We start from the raw sequence: 15,628 nt of genomic DNA, 5'->3' as shown, positions 1-15,628 counted from the left end.
TTAATCTTCATTATTTGCGAGTGTTTCTTGGCTAGCGATAGTGATCACATCAACATTATTTTGCAAGTGGAGAGTTGATAAACCATTGCATTTAGATCTGTTTAGGTTCACTATTTTAATCTGCAAAATTCTAGTACTGGGTCAAAAATATCTAGGACCTTGTTTTTTAAAAGAACCGTTGTTGATGTTACGTGCTAAAGTGATGTGTTGTGCTAAATCACGCGGATTGTCTAGCTGCCAATTTCGTTGGTTGTGTAGCATCATCCAGATGTCACTTGTTGCGTATTTTGAGGTTATATCTACATACGGGAAGTAGCAGCAACCTCCAGCCTTGGAAAGAAAAGTAACTTTGTAATGATTTTGATATGCTTGACTGAGTTTGAGGTCTCGTTTCTCATGAACATGTGTTTTTTACTATTCAGGGACTACAATGCTACTGTATATGCAGACCTCCATTCGGTAAATTACGTACCCATTAATATGAGATACCTACATTCTTAACATTTTCATGGTGACTGTTTTCTGTCACATTTCCATTAATTCTGTTGGATATTTGATCCGAAGAAATCTCGTGTGGCTGTATGGAGCATGCCTGACTAGGGTTGCCTGTACGACCACATTTAAATACATTTATCAGTGATGAACAGCTCTTTTTACTGGTGCAAAGATTCATTAAAATTCCCCTCAGTCAGTTTGTGTCTGGGCTACAGTTAATTTTCTTTTTATTGCTGCTCAATACTTACATTAATCAGTTTTTAAGAAATGTGACACCAATCTGTTAACGTAATTACCAGCAGAAGACTGTGTATTGTGTTTGGAAAATAGAACTAAACCATTGCAAGATTTTTCTTGCTGACAGTCATACTGCTTAACGCTATTTACTGCTGCCCGCTACTTACCTTAAGGAGACAAAATTCCAGGCCCTCCCAAGAGAGGCACAAAAAATTATCCAGAACTTTTAGTTCCTTTCACAGGAAAGAGGGATAGGTTAAGGAAGGTTGGACAAGAGGAATAGGTCACCGAGTGCCCAGGTTGAGGGGTCTACCTGTAATGAGGATGGGGAGACAAAAATCTGTGTTTAATGAGATGACATACAGCTCACTTTAACATAGAAACATAAAGCTCATTACAACTGATTCATTTTTACATTAACCTTCCATCGGGCGCGGCTGTTCAAATTGATACACCTCGAAGTTTACTGTAAATTATTTGTCGACGAGTGGCAGCACTGACGCCTACTCGCTAGTAGCTAGCCTTTTCCGAACGCTTGTCATTGTTGTGTGCTTCAGTGTCGATACGACTGCTCTGTTGTCGATATATGTGCTGATTGATCAGTTTGATACACTGCGCCCATTCGTATTGCATTTAACAATTCATTTCTTTGGTTATCAACATAACTTAGTAAGTAGTACAACGTTAATATACAATGTGTAATGCACTTATTTTCTTTTTGGACCGTTTAATCGTCAGTTAAGAATGTTTGAGTATCAGGTATCAAATTGATACACTGCACCTCACTGCTTTATTTTATAGGAATTTTATCATTTTAGGTGTGAGACACTTGATCACGGCAGGCTACAGTAAGATATACAACCTCCTTGACCCAAATAATGTTGCAGAAATACAAAAAATGTTGTTCGAAGAGGATAATGATGAAGTTCAAGAGGATTTTGAAGATGAAGTAGAGACAGATTGTGATGATGCATTTGAAGTTCGGCAGGAAGATTCAGAAACAGAGGAAAACGACAGTGAAAACGATGAGGAAGTACTTGAAGAAAGCCAGAATTATTATACTGGAAGGGACAAAGAGACAAAATGGAATAAAGTTCCACCATCGCAGGGAGTACGTTTCAGGGCCCACAATATTATTCAAAAGTTACCTGGTCCTATAGGTGCGGCGAAAGCATTGAGAACACCTTTGGAATGTTGGAATTGCCTCATAGATGACGACATTTTGTCGATTATATTTCTGTATACCAATCAGTATATTGAGAGCATCAAAGCTTCTTTTCAGCGAGAGAGAGGCGTAAAACCTATAGATATTATTGAATTAAAAGCTTTCATTGGTCTTCTGTTTTTGGCTGGTGTTAACAAAAGTAACAGACAAAGCTTAGAAGATCTGTGGGGAAGTGATGGGGATGGAATTGAAAAATTTCGTCTCGTTATGAACATAAAACATTTCAAATTCATCATGCGGTGCCTTAGATTTGACAATCGTGTGACTCGCGATGAAAGGAGAAAATTAGACAAGATAGCAGCGATTCGGGAAATATTTTCTCTGTTTGTACAGAATTGCCAGAAATCCTACACCCTCAGAGAAAACGTTACAGTAGATGAGAAACTCGAAGGATTCTGTGGAAGGTGCAGTTTTTGCTAATACTTACCTAGCAAACCAAACAAATATGGAATTAAGATATATGCTCTTGTGGATTCCCAAGTATTTTATCTCTATAATCTGGAAATATACGCTGGGCTGCAGCCAGAAGGATTGTACCATGTTAGCAATAAACCTTCAGATGTTGTTCTGCGACTATGTGAACCAATTTATCAGTCAGGTCGAAATGTGACGGCAGACAATTGGTTTACTAGTATTGGTTTGATAGAAGAGCTAAGAAGAAAAAAATCTTTCTTTTGTTGGGATGATGAAGAAAAACAAGCGTGAGATTCCTCTGGAGTTTGCTACCAGTAAAGGCAGGGCTGTCCATAGTTCAATTTTTGGCTTCAAGAAAGGCTGTACTCTAGTTTCCTACATTCCTAAAAATGGGAAGTGTGTTATCTTGGCATCAAGTTTGCATGAAGATAATTCAGTAGATGCTGACACTGGAGATAAACAGAAGCCATCCATTGTAACATTTTACAATAGCACCAAAGGTGGAGTCGACACTACAGATAAGTTGACCGCTTCATACAATGTAGCAAGAAATGTGTGCCGTTGGTCCATGGTCATATTTTTTGCAATGATCAATATGAGTGGAATCAATTCACAAGTAATTTACTATGGCAACAACGAGAATTTTATCTGAAGAAAAGGATTCCTGAAGCAACTCTCACATGCATTAGTTCTACCTCACTTGGTTCGTAGATGCTTGGACACCTCAGGAATTCACAGAGATCTTCAACTGCGGCTACAACAATATAGGCCAACATGTGAAGAAGAAGCAGAAGACACAAGCAGAAACGAAGAACAAGGGACTGGGATCAAGAGGAAAAGGTGTAATACCTGCACAGAAAAAAAAGACTGACAAAATATTGTTGCAAAATGTGTCAGAAGCCTATCTGTTTGATACACATTGAACCTTTTTGCTCTGAATGCGGAAAAATTCCTCATTTGTTACCACAGTCAAAAAGCGACGATGAAACAAATGAATGAGTTGTAATATCATTGTTGTTCTGCTCCAGTGTCATAATAGCCTTTCTGTAAAGATAGTTGTCATTTGTAATGTGTTTCATTAGTGAAATATAATAAAGAAGCAAATGAAAAAGCGATGTTTTTATCATTTGTTACTAAAGCCCAACATCGATGATAAGAAATCTGAATGATGAATATTTCTACTGCAGTTGTGCTCGTATGTCATCTTTGTCTTTCTTTAAATGTATTTGGCACTTATAATATGTTTTGTGAATAGAATTTAATAAATGATAGTGTGAATAAACGGTGTGATCAGTTTGATACACCACGCTCAATCTCGCTGCGACAAACACCGCGCCCGACAGAAGGTTAGTCTGAGAGCATGAAAAGCATAAGTGTGATTTGGGCATGACTACATAGTGTTCAGTCTTTAACATTTTCTGTAAGCTGTAATAAATCAAACTTTAATGGTTGTTCTGACATGTCACACACTGATGAGCTAGAACATTATGCCACCTGGCAGTATTTTAGGTGAGTGATATGGTAAGGAAAATATATAAGTGGAGTGGAGATGACTTAGGATTATTTCTAGGAATGACGTGGGCTGCAAGTTGGGAAATCCATTGATGACTTTGACAAAGGGCGGAATTGTTATGGCCCGGAACCCAGGAATGAGCATCTCAGAAATGGTGGAGCTGGTTAGCTATTCGTGGGTTACTGTCATGAGCACGTATGGAAAGTGGTTGAAGGATAGAAAAATCACAAGCAGACGATAAGATGTTGGACGTCCACACCTCTTAGAATCGAAGGTCAGAGGCTTGCCCACCCTGTAAACCAAGATTGGCATCATTTTGTGACATACCTGACAACAGAGTACAGAATTGGTGCCAGCACATGTGTTTTGGAAGACACCATTTTGTGCACATTGTTGAACATATGGCTGTGCAGCAGATGACACCTACATGTTCCCAAGTTGACCCGATGATATCATGAGTTATGTTTGCAGTGGGCATGAGACCATCAAGATTGGACCGTGGACCAATGCAGACATGTAACCTGATGGAGTGAATCACATTTATTGTTATACCAGGTCAATTTTTGCATCCATATACATCCTCAACTAGGTGAACGGATGCTGGAAATGCGCACTGTGCCATAGATGAAGGTCAGTGGAACCAATATTATTCTATGGGGGGAGGGGACATTCACCAGGGCTCCATGGAGCCTGTGGTAGTAGTAAAAGATACTATGACAGCTGTGAACTACATGAACATTGTTGCAGATCACTTACAACTCTTCATGCTTGGTGTCTTCCTGAAGGATAACTCTGCTTGTCACAAGGCCAGAATCATGCCAGAGTAGTTTGGGGAGCATGATAGTGAACTCATATTGGTGTCATGGCACCAGATTTGTGTGATCTGAACCCTGTGGAACACATTGTGATGCTATCAGGTGTCATGTCCCTACCCACAAACCCCCGACCTGTCATTTACAAGAATTTCATGACCGGTGTGTAAACATCTGGTGCCACATTACTCTGGAAACCTGCCAAGGATTTGTTGAATCCATTCCATACAGAATCTCCGCTATGTTGCATTCCAAAGATGGGCCAGTGCATTGTTAAGTAAGTGGTCATAATGTTTTGGTTCATCTGTTTACTTTATCCTTACATTGGTATTTGTTGAATGTTTCTTAATTGCAGACTAAAATTTATGCTTTTACCAGTTATAATGTGAAGCTTACTGAAAATTCAGACTAGTCCACTTTCCCTTATGGGCCATACATTGAATAAAAATTGTTTGTATACAGTTTGAGCAACTCTTTTTAGCTCTTTCTCTTCTGTGTAATGTGTACATACTTGACTTTAATCTCTTTTACTGCAAATAAACCCCTTTCCTGATTCAAAGTACACAATGTATGCACATGTACTGCCCGGCCTGAGCAAACAGTATGTCTGACTTATTGCGTGCTAGCCTCTTGGGGCCACTGAGATAATGCATATCATCGTTTATGGCCCTCCTGTATCCTTTGATTCCATATCTGAATAATAATTGTGGGATCCTCAGCAACATGATTAGCAGTATTGTGAAATGATAAATTATGTGTACAATAGATGATGAACCTGGCACTTTCAAATTCTGATGTGTGCTGGTAGATGTTTCTCCTCCTTACACGAGGCTTAATATGATCTCACAAACAACAAAAATATTAAACTGTATTTCCTGAACAAGGAATCTGATGCCTAAATTTTTCATAACTGTAGAATGTAGAAGGAGTTACTTTTTCATATTTTGTGCAGTTTGCATAGTCATTCATCTAATATACTTATGTCAGTGTGACGATCTTCAAGCTGTTGCTATTTTAATAGTCAATAGTGTATATTACTGTGCCTGTTTTAGCAGAAATAATTATGTAGTAAGTTGTGGGAATATCAGTAATATCCCCCTCTGATGCCTATAACAAGTGGTCGAAAACATGTCAAGCTATTTTTAAACTTAAACAAATAATAGAAAATCCAGGTTGGAAAAGGATAGATTGCTACCCACCATATAGTGGATATGTGGTGTCAAGACAGGCACAACAAAAAAACTGCTGAACAAGTGAGCTTTCAGCCAAAAGGCTTTCTTCTAACATAGAAACTCACACACATTCACACAAGCACAATTCACACACACATGGCCACATTCTCTGTCTGGTCTGTGACCAGAGACAGTATTGTATGTGTGAGTTGTGTTTCCGGGAATGTGTGTGTGTTTTCTACGTAGAAGAAGACCTCTTGGTCAAAAGCTCACTTGTTTAGCAGTCTTTCTGTTGTGCCTGTCCGCAACTCAACATCTCCATTATATGATGAGTAGCAGTCTTTCTTTTTTTTATCTATACAACTAATTTATTTTGTCAAAAATTGATTGTTTTTCATTGTTATATTAGCCTGTCTTTTTCATAATGTCATTATTTTTAAACTTAAGAGACTGGCATATTAGCTATGTCATATTTTTCTTTCTTTCTGTCTTTTCTTTTTCCTCAACCACAAGCTTATCAATGCATTTTTATTGTTAACAGTATCATAAAGCATATAGGTTATCCTTAACTAGGTACATAAATAAAGGCTTGTCTGTGTTAATGTCTATTGTCTGTTTACATTATAGGCGAAAGGTAGAAACTCGCGTGAAAGCATTGACTGATGTGTTAACAAAGGAACTGACTGTTTCACCTGACAAATCGTTGCAAGGAGGACTGAGAGCTGCAAGGAGAGCAGTTAGATTGCTAAACAAGTTATCATGTTCTACTCAGGCAAGTGGTTAATACTACAATAAAAAATTTTACACCACTTCTCTTATTTGAAAGATTCAGTTTCAAAACCAATTCTAGTCAAACCATGGTTAAATATCTGTTGCAATACCAGAGAAGGAAAGTTGCTACTCACCATATAGTGGAGATGCTGAGCCGCGATAGGCACAACAAAAAGAATCACACAATTACAGCTTTTAGCCATTAAGGCCTTTGTCAGCAGTAGACACACATACACACGCGCGCACACACACTCGCGCAAACGCAACTTGCACACTCGTCTGCAGTTTCAGAGAACTGAAACCATACTGAATCTTTTTGTCGTGCCTATCGCAACTCAGCATCTCTGCTATATGGTGAGTAGCAACTTTCCTTCTCTGGTATTGTTACATTCCATCCTGGATTTTCCATTGTTTAAATAAATATCTGTTGGTTTTCTTCCATTATCTCTTATTAATATTGTAATGATTTCTGTAGCAGTCTGTAGCTAGTTAATGTGTTCATGTTTCTCAAAATGGAATTTGCAGTTTGATGGGCTTTAATATAAGTGAAACACACACACACACACACACACACACACACACACACACACACACACACACACACACACACACACACAAAAAGATGTTAGGAGACTAAAAGTCTTTATCTGTGTTATGCTGTGTGTGTTTTGACAGCTGGATGCTAACAGTCAGCACTTTTTTGCATTCCTGTTTGCTGTTAAATTTCTCCTGCATATTGCATCCAGGAAATCCCCTTATTCTTATTATTTATGTTTGAATGATGTATTTGATTTCTGACATACAATACTGGAACTTATAAAACGAACACTTGTAAAAGATGTAATGTAAAAAATATAAAATCATGTATTAGGGTGGGACTAGAACAGAGGGTAAGATTGGCAGTTATTCAAAGCACTGTCCTGTAAACTGAGCATGGCTGATTTATTGGAGCACTGCCAGTTGTATTTGGCTTACTGAAACATTGCTATCTTGTTAATAAAATTTGTACTGGTTTCATGCAAAATGTAGATGTGCCAGGGTGGTGTTAATAGGCACAATTCATATAATTAACTTAATTTCGTGGAGCTCGTATTGTGGAGCTGTGGCAAACTGGATGGTGCTGAAGAATTGCCAGACATGTTGGACATGATCTGCCAAATATTTATCAGTATTGGTGCCAGTGGTCTATTGTCCCTTTTCTGACTGACGTGGAGTGCATACAGATTGATTTCTGGACTTATCATGTCAGATGAAAAGCCATTAGTGACTTCACAGCATATCACTGTGCAGGCCACATCTAATGATATCCAAGGCACATCTGGAAAAATGAATGATGCACAATTTGTACATGGTAATGAGTCCAATTCAGTCTTGGTGCCACTGATTTTGAGTGCAGCACCAAATATTAAGGTGAGAACTATTGGACGGTGGCAGGCAGCAAATTGTAGATCCAAGAACCCATAGTTTGCAGTGACCATCGTAGGTATTTGTGGAGGAAGCACCGAACAATGCAGGATGCATCCAGTATGTTATAAAGCCCATTCTGTGACCGCTTCTATGATGTTAGGAAGAACTGCTCTCCTAGCAGGATTCTGTTAATGCACACACTTAGCATTTATCGTTGTGTTCACCAACTTCCCTGACTGGCATGACTATCATACCTAACTACTGAACATGTCTGGGACACTGTGGCATAGCATCTGATGCAATCTGTGTTACTGGCAACATCTGTTGACCAATTACTGTTACAAGTAGAATTAGTGTGGAATATCTCTTCCCAAGGTGACATCAAACACCTCTACCATCACTTTTATGCACTGTCGGAGAACTGTATTGTAGTTAAAACAGGCTACACAAGATACTGTAATCATTTTGTAAGAATCTTTCTATAAGTATGTGGATATCTTATCATTATTTATGGAAACAATTTGAATACTAAGAGGAGATTAAAATGCTTTAGTCATGTCAGATGATTGGTACAGATTGTTCATTTTCCACTACTATATTTAAGATTTGTGTGTGTGTGCTTGTGTGCATGCGTGCATGTGTTTAAAAACCTATGTGAGAGTACTTTCTGTTGTATACTTGTGACCGGCTTGATGCTTTAGTGATAAAAGTACCAGGCTGGGGATCCGAAGGTCTTGAGTTTGATCCTCAGTGAGTCCTATGGTTTTTATCTGTCATGTATCACTTCTTTTACCTTTAGCAATGTTTATTAATCTGAAGTCAATTTGCACCATGGTCTGGAATCCATGTTAAATTGTAGATGCCAGCATATGAAAAGCTGGCTTGGTAAGTCAGTTAAAAGGGCAGATGGAGGCAACTGCGTGCCATCCCCAATGGGAGCATACCTGCTAAAACAATGTGGTGTTCAAACCAAACTTCAGGTTGATGAAAGCTTTGCTTTACTACTATTTTAATGACAGTTATAGCCTTGTAAAGAAATTTGGAACAAAAAGTAAAGATACAGGACTTATAAGAATATTTAAAGTAATTTACCTGCATTTTGATATGTTATTGTGCATATATAAAAAATTATTTTCTTACTGTGTATTGCAGAATGGTATGTAACATTTAGTGAGTTACCTGTGCCATAATGCAATTTGCAGTTTTGTTTAACTGTTCATCATCATCATCATCATCATTTAAGACTGATTATGCCTTTCAGCATTCAGTCTGGAGCATAACTGTTCAAAGTCCTAATTGATTCTCACTTTTCTTTCAAATAGCTACATATTCCAATAACTACCAACTAAGATAATTATTTCCAATTCTTAGTCATAAATGTTTATTTTTCTTACAGGCTTGTGATTTGTTCCTGAAGCTGTGTTCGAGTATATTGAAAGCACAACTAAAACATGTTAAGCGAGAAGGAGCCACTGTACTTTATGTACGTCAGCTTGGAGGCATATTCTTCACAAACTTGGCTGATATGGCCCGTGAGTTTCTGCGTGCTTTTCCAAACTCACCGAGTTGTGCTTCAGGTACACCCATGCTATAACATATTCATTTTTTATTACCAATCTGCTGTACCTAGAAGAAATTTCTTGAGCTCTGTGTGGTGAATGTACATACCGACAGAACATGCGAACCTCTGTAAAACTCAACAAATTGGTTAACATTCAACAAAATAATTTTATTCTTAGGAACTGAGATATTAGAACTAGTCTTTTAAGTACAAGCAATCCAAATTATTAATATGTAAAATAAGTGAAAGGCAACCACTCACCTGTAGCAAACCAATGCATGTAGCACAAACGCATAACAGTAATCAGCATCCACTCTAGCTTCAAGGTCTTGCTCTTTTTCTAGCAAAGTAAACATCGTCACCCATAAAGTCACCCAAAAGTGCACTCCCTCGACCACGAGACTGATTATTGACAATCAATTCTCGAAAGCAGTTGTGTGAGCTGATGGAGGTGTGGGAGGAGTAGGACAGGACACAATTAGGGGGCTAGCAGGAAATAGGTGTTTGAACAGATGACTCTGCCACCACACAATAAGACAAAAGGAGTACAGAGAGTAGAGCAAAAAGAGAGATAGGAGGAGGGAGAGGAGTTGAAGGGGAAAGGTGGTGGAAGAAGAGGAAGGTGGAGGTGAAGAGGTACAATGGGATTGAAGGGTGAAGTGCTCAAGAACTAATCCTGTCATGGCACTAAGCCAAAATGAAGTGTTTTAGTGAGTCCAGTTATGGGTTGTAATTGAACCAACTACACCAACAGTCTGTCACCTCGATGTTCAAGAACACTTTTACCTTATTGAAGATTTACGGCTGCCTTCTTGCTCTTTCTTGATGCAGTGAACCTGCTATGCAGTGCCACTAATCGTTTTGTGGGACTTTGTTTCTGGCTACAGTTGGCCCCAGGGCTGTAAGAGAGTTCACATCTCTGCCAACTCACTACAAAATGACCAGAATGGCACAAATATCTTTTCAGAGAACTCTTTTGTGTTGTGTTATTCTTGTACTCAATATTTGCAATGTTGGTGACACATCTCTTATTATTCAGAACAAAATGCCTGAAGTGAAGTTCAGAACAGCACATAAGAGAATGACATTTCGCCACAGCTTCTAGAAATGACCTTTCACCCCCCCCCCCCCCTTCCCCGCCCATAGAGGTGCTTCCTCTATGTCTTCCAAAACACTGACAAGCTTTTGGGCAGATGAAGACTCTCGACAGCATTGCCCCTTGCTGATGGCCTGTGCTCATGCTTCTCACACTGTCTCAGGGACTCGAACCCATATTTCCCATTTTACTTGAGTTGTTGCCTTAACTGCTTCGGCTATCCGAGCATGACTCATGGATAGACTCAAACTTCTACACATCATAGTCCACATGTCATACCTGATTCATATATCCCATGAATGTTTGTTTTTTACTGGCTAAGTATTGGCCAATAAATATGAAATTGCAGAGCCTGTATTGTGAAGAAGTATGGTGCAATGTTCATTTGGATATGCATGTGTGTCTAAAGGAAGAGGTACTGCATCTACTACAGCTGCAATGAAAGACATGAAGTGTATTTGCATCTGCCTATATGAACCTAATCCATCTGTATAATGGAATAATGACATTGGAAATTTGTACCAGACTGGAACTCGAACCTGGATTTCCCACTTTATACAAGCATTCACCTTACCTCCAGGACCGCCCCAAACTCCCATATGTAACCTTTGTCCACATCTTGTAAGGCTTGCATACGTGCTGTGAGATTCCTGCCAAAGAGGTACATTTGATATGATCATCATTTTAACCCATCAAGGCATGTAATGTTTATTATGTAATTGCACAGTGTCTGTGTTGACAATTCGTATGAAACAATGCTCCTTCAGACATTCATGTGTGCATTATCAGGCAGGAATCAGATAGTTTGTGTGCGAGCATCACAAGATCTGGGTAAGTGTGACATTTGGAAGTTTTGGTTGCTCCTGAAGACATGTTCAGATAGCCGAAGTGGTTAAGGCAACTGCTGACATAAAGTGGGAAATCAGGATTAAAGTCCCATTCCGGCACAAATTTTCATTGTTGTCATTCCATTATACAACTGGAGGAGGTTCACATTCGCAACTGTGAGTACATTTAATATCTTTCACAGCAGCTGTAGTCGTTGCAATGCCAGTCCCTTTATATATGCCAATCAGTGACATTGCTATCCTTTGTACACAGGTCAATGAAGCAATCAGCATTGTTGATGCAGCAGTGCCGGCCTGTACACAGGCAGAACTCAAATATCGCCTTTATGTTCTTTGAGTGACAAGTGGGGGAAATATTGAAATTCTGGCACAACAGAAAACAACTTTTAAATCTACTAAATGTTTTATAAATACCATGATGGTGTATCTCTAACAGTTTTCAAGTTATGGTATTTTGAAACATTAACAGGGCAATACAAACACCTGTGTATATTAGAAAGCAAACACGGATGAAAAGTGAGCTTCAACCAGAAAATTAACTGAATAAAATATTCTTAGTCTTCAAATCACTGCAATGTCATTGTGAGTAGAAACCACTGATTGTCAGTGGTTTTTACTTCTGATAGTGATGATAGAGAGAGCTGTCAAAAGCTCAAGTGTTTTAGCCAAAGTGACACTGCTGGAACTGAGATAATTTTATACAGGCATGCCCACACATCAGACTCAGGGAACACAAGATGAATTATTAGACAGTTTTTGACTTTTGTAGTCCTCTCTTCTAACAAAGAGATAGAGGGGCTGGCCAGTACTTACCTCAGCTCAGTACAGCCGATAGATACACATAAAACAGAACTGAAAATTTACATTCCTAGCTTTCGGAACAAATGTTCCTTCATCAGGGAGGAGAGAGGGGAAAGAAAGGGAAGAAGGGAAAGGAGATTCAGTTACTCACAACCCAGGCTATGAAGCAACAGGGAAAGGAAAATAGGGAGGGTAGCAAGGATGGAGGCATGGTTGTCAGAGGGAAGCCAAAGATCTTTGGCTTCCCTCTGACAACCATGCCTCCATCCTTGCTACCCTCCCTATTTTCCTTTCCCTGTTGCTTCATAGCCTGGGTTGTGAGTAACTGAATCTCCTTTCCCTTCTTCCCTTTCTTTCCCCTCTCTCCTCCCTGATGAAGGAACATTTGTTCCGAAAGCTAGGAATGTAAATTTTCGGTTCTGTTTTATGTGTATCTATCGGCTGTACTGAGCTGAGGTAAGTACTGGCCAGCCCCTCTATCTCTTTGTTAGTATTTGTTTCACATCTTTATATGAGATTTTCCATTAATCATGTAGTCCTCTCTTCCTCAGTTGTGTGTAATATTAGACAGTTGTTTATGGTAAAGTGATGAGGAATGAACTAACACAAAAAGATAACAATAAAAACCTCTGTTCCTGGCTTTATTTGTGACTAAAATATTTAATCATATTGGGCAGGCTTAATCCCCCATCCTTCCCTTAGAAAAGGGTTTTGTACATATTAATTGGGGTGGTGTTCCTTTTTTCCCCTTTCAGTTTGTGTGTTAAATTAAATATGTAACAATTGGCATTGTCTCTCCAAACATAGTTTATAATAAAGCTCTTCTGATAGTGTTAGTAAGTACCTATAACATGCATCTAAATTATTCTTGAATATTCCTCTATTCTACTGATATTTTTGTATTTATTTCTAGCATTTGTGGTCTGGGCAAGTTCTGAGCTCACTTTATTCACATCTCATCTGATAAAGCAGGTTTTCATGCCCCAGTCTGCTATAACAAGCCTTGCAGAAAGTGTAACTTGCATCAGAGGCCAGTGTGACCAGGTAAGTTGCTGAAGAATTTTTTTAGATCAGTATAGCAATAAACTTGAATTACATAAGTAATTAGATGATAATAATAATATTAGTTGAAAATTAATTTTCAATTTTGTAGAGTCTTGTAACGCAAGGAAAAGTGTGGGAGAGGATGTTGTTATGGTGGCCGGTATCTTCTTTCTACAACACAAATACACGTATGGATTAATACAGTTCTCTATTAACATGAATTGGTTACTTTACTTAACTTGAATAGAGTCCATGTGTTGTGGTACAAGCTCATCAGTAATAGTCCTATTGCAAACTGATGTGAAGTACAATTCTGATTGAGGTAAACTAGTCCCATTGTAGTCAATAATCTGGTTGCTATGTACTGTTGTAACCTGTGATGGACTAAACCCACTCTGTGAGTAAACTGACAGAAGCCAAACTGGATGATTGAGTGAGACTGAGAGATTGAGTGAGTGCCTTCTGGCCAGCAGTGGCGGCCTGAATACATGCTATTGAGAGGGCATTGGCAGCATTTTGCTTGTGGGAATGTCTCTGTAACTGCAGTTACACGAGCGTCGAAGGTCGACAGAACTCATCTAGCAGTGTCCATCCACCACTGTGGAGTCTGAAGATGACTCTTTCATAGAGTTGAAACCGGTCACTCACTCTAATAAAAAATATTTTAACAAGATTGCAATTAAGACTGTTTTAAATTTTAATTTTAACAAATTTTAAGATTGCTGACTATGTTTTCAAAAATTTTAAAAATCTAATGGGACAAATGACATGTGCAAACTTGGTTCTGGTGGCAGTGCTGTAAACCTTTGGGCCCTGCAATCAAGTACATAAAAGAGCCAATGCGTTCCTGGATCACACCTCTTTCCCAGTGCCCACAGTTGCCACAACTGTGAAAAAAAGAACATCATGCGGTGCAAAATGATACTTGTGGATTATTGGTGGCGCTGGATGCTGCTGTGGGTGTAGCAAAGGTAGCAGCATCCATTGGTGGCGGCCATGCAGAAGTTCCACTGACGATTGTCCATCGTGTGGGTAGGGAGCATAGGAGGTGAGAAAAAGTTGCAGCGCCTGTTCCCAAGTGTGGGTGGAGTGAATCTTTGGCATCTGGTGTTTAAAAGTGCATATGAAACATTGTGCTTCTCCGTTGGACTGGGAGTAAAAGAGAGCAATTGTTAGATGATGAATGCCATTTCATTCACAGAACTATTCAAAATCGCATGAAGTGAACTGTGGTCCGTTGTCCAATACAAGTACTTCTGGCAAACCTTCTATGCAAAATATGGAGGACAATGCTTGAATGGTGCTATAGGATGTGGTAGAAGCCATAGGCACAGCAAATGGGAGCTTGCTAAAAGTGCCTACCACTATCTACATCTACATCTACATTTACATTTACATTTACATTTATACTCCACAAGCCACCCAACGGTGTGTGGCGGAGAGCACTTAACGTTCCACTGTCATTACCTCCCTTTCCTGTTCCAGTCATGTATGGTTCATGGGAAGGACGACTGCTGGAAAGACTCCGTGCGTGCTCAAATCTCTCTAATTTTACATTCGTGACCTCCTCAGGAGGTATAAGTAGGGGGGAAGCAATATATTCGATACCTCATCCAGAAACGCACCCTCTCGAAACCTGGACAGCAAGCTACACCGCGATGCAGAGCGCCTCTCTTACAGAGTCTGCCAATTGAGTTTGCTAAACATATCTGTTATACTATCACACTTACCAAATAACCCCGTGACGGAACACACTGCTCTTCTTTGGATCTTCTCTATCTCCTCTGTCAACCCGACCTGGTATAGATCCCACACTGATGAGAAATACTCAAGTATAGGTCGAACGAGTGTTTTATAAGCCACCTCCTTTGTTGATGAACTATATTTTCTAAGGACTCTTCCAATGAATCTCAACCTGGTACCCGCCTTACCAACAATTAATTTTATATGATCATTCCACTTCAAATCGTTCCGCACGCATACTCCCAGATATTTTACAGAAGTAGCTGCTACCAGTGTTTGTTCCGCAATCATATAATCATACAAAAAAGGATCCTTCTTTCTACGTATTCGCAATACATTACATTTGTCTATGTGTTAAGGGTCAGTTGCCACTCCCTGCACCAAGTGCCTATCCGCTGCAGATCTTCCTGCATTTCGCCGCAATTTTCTAATGCTGCAAATTCTCTGTATACTACAGCATCATCCACAAAAAGCCGCATGGAATTTCCG

The 15,628-nt window shown here is 39.2% G+C and overlaps 1 protein-coding gene across 2 annotated transcripts in view; it reads left to right on the top strand.

The window, feature by feature from the left end:
* Positions 1-15,628, top strand: part of LOC126175914 (exocyst complex component 8) — a 91,286-nt gene that overhangs the window by 46,547 nt on the left and 29,111 nt on the right. For both annotated transcript variants that reach the window (XM_049922986.1, XM_049922995.1), the window contains exons 8-10: positions 6,496-6,640; positions 9,443-9,623; positions 13,266-13,396. In XM_049922986.1, the coding sequence (XP_049778943.1) occupies positions 6,496-6,640; positions 9,443-9,623; positions 13,266-13,396 (457 nt within the window). The remainder of the gene's footprint in view (positions 1-6,495; positions 6,641-9,442; positions 9,624-13,265; positions 13,397-15,628) is intronic.

Source organism: Schistocerca cancellata, chromosome 1 (assembly GCF_023864275.1).
Source record: "Schistocerca cancellata isolate TAMUIC-IGC-003103 chromosome 1, iqSchCanc2.1, whole genome shotgun sequence".
In the NCBI taxonomy this organism is placed as follows: domain Eukaryota; kingdom Metazoa; phylum Arthropoda; class Insecta; order Orthoptera; family Acrididae; genus Schistocerca; species Schistocerca cancellata.
This window is presented reverse-complemented; position numbering and strand designations above follow the sequence as displayed.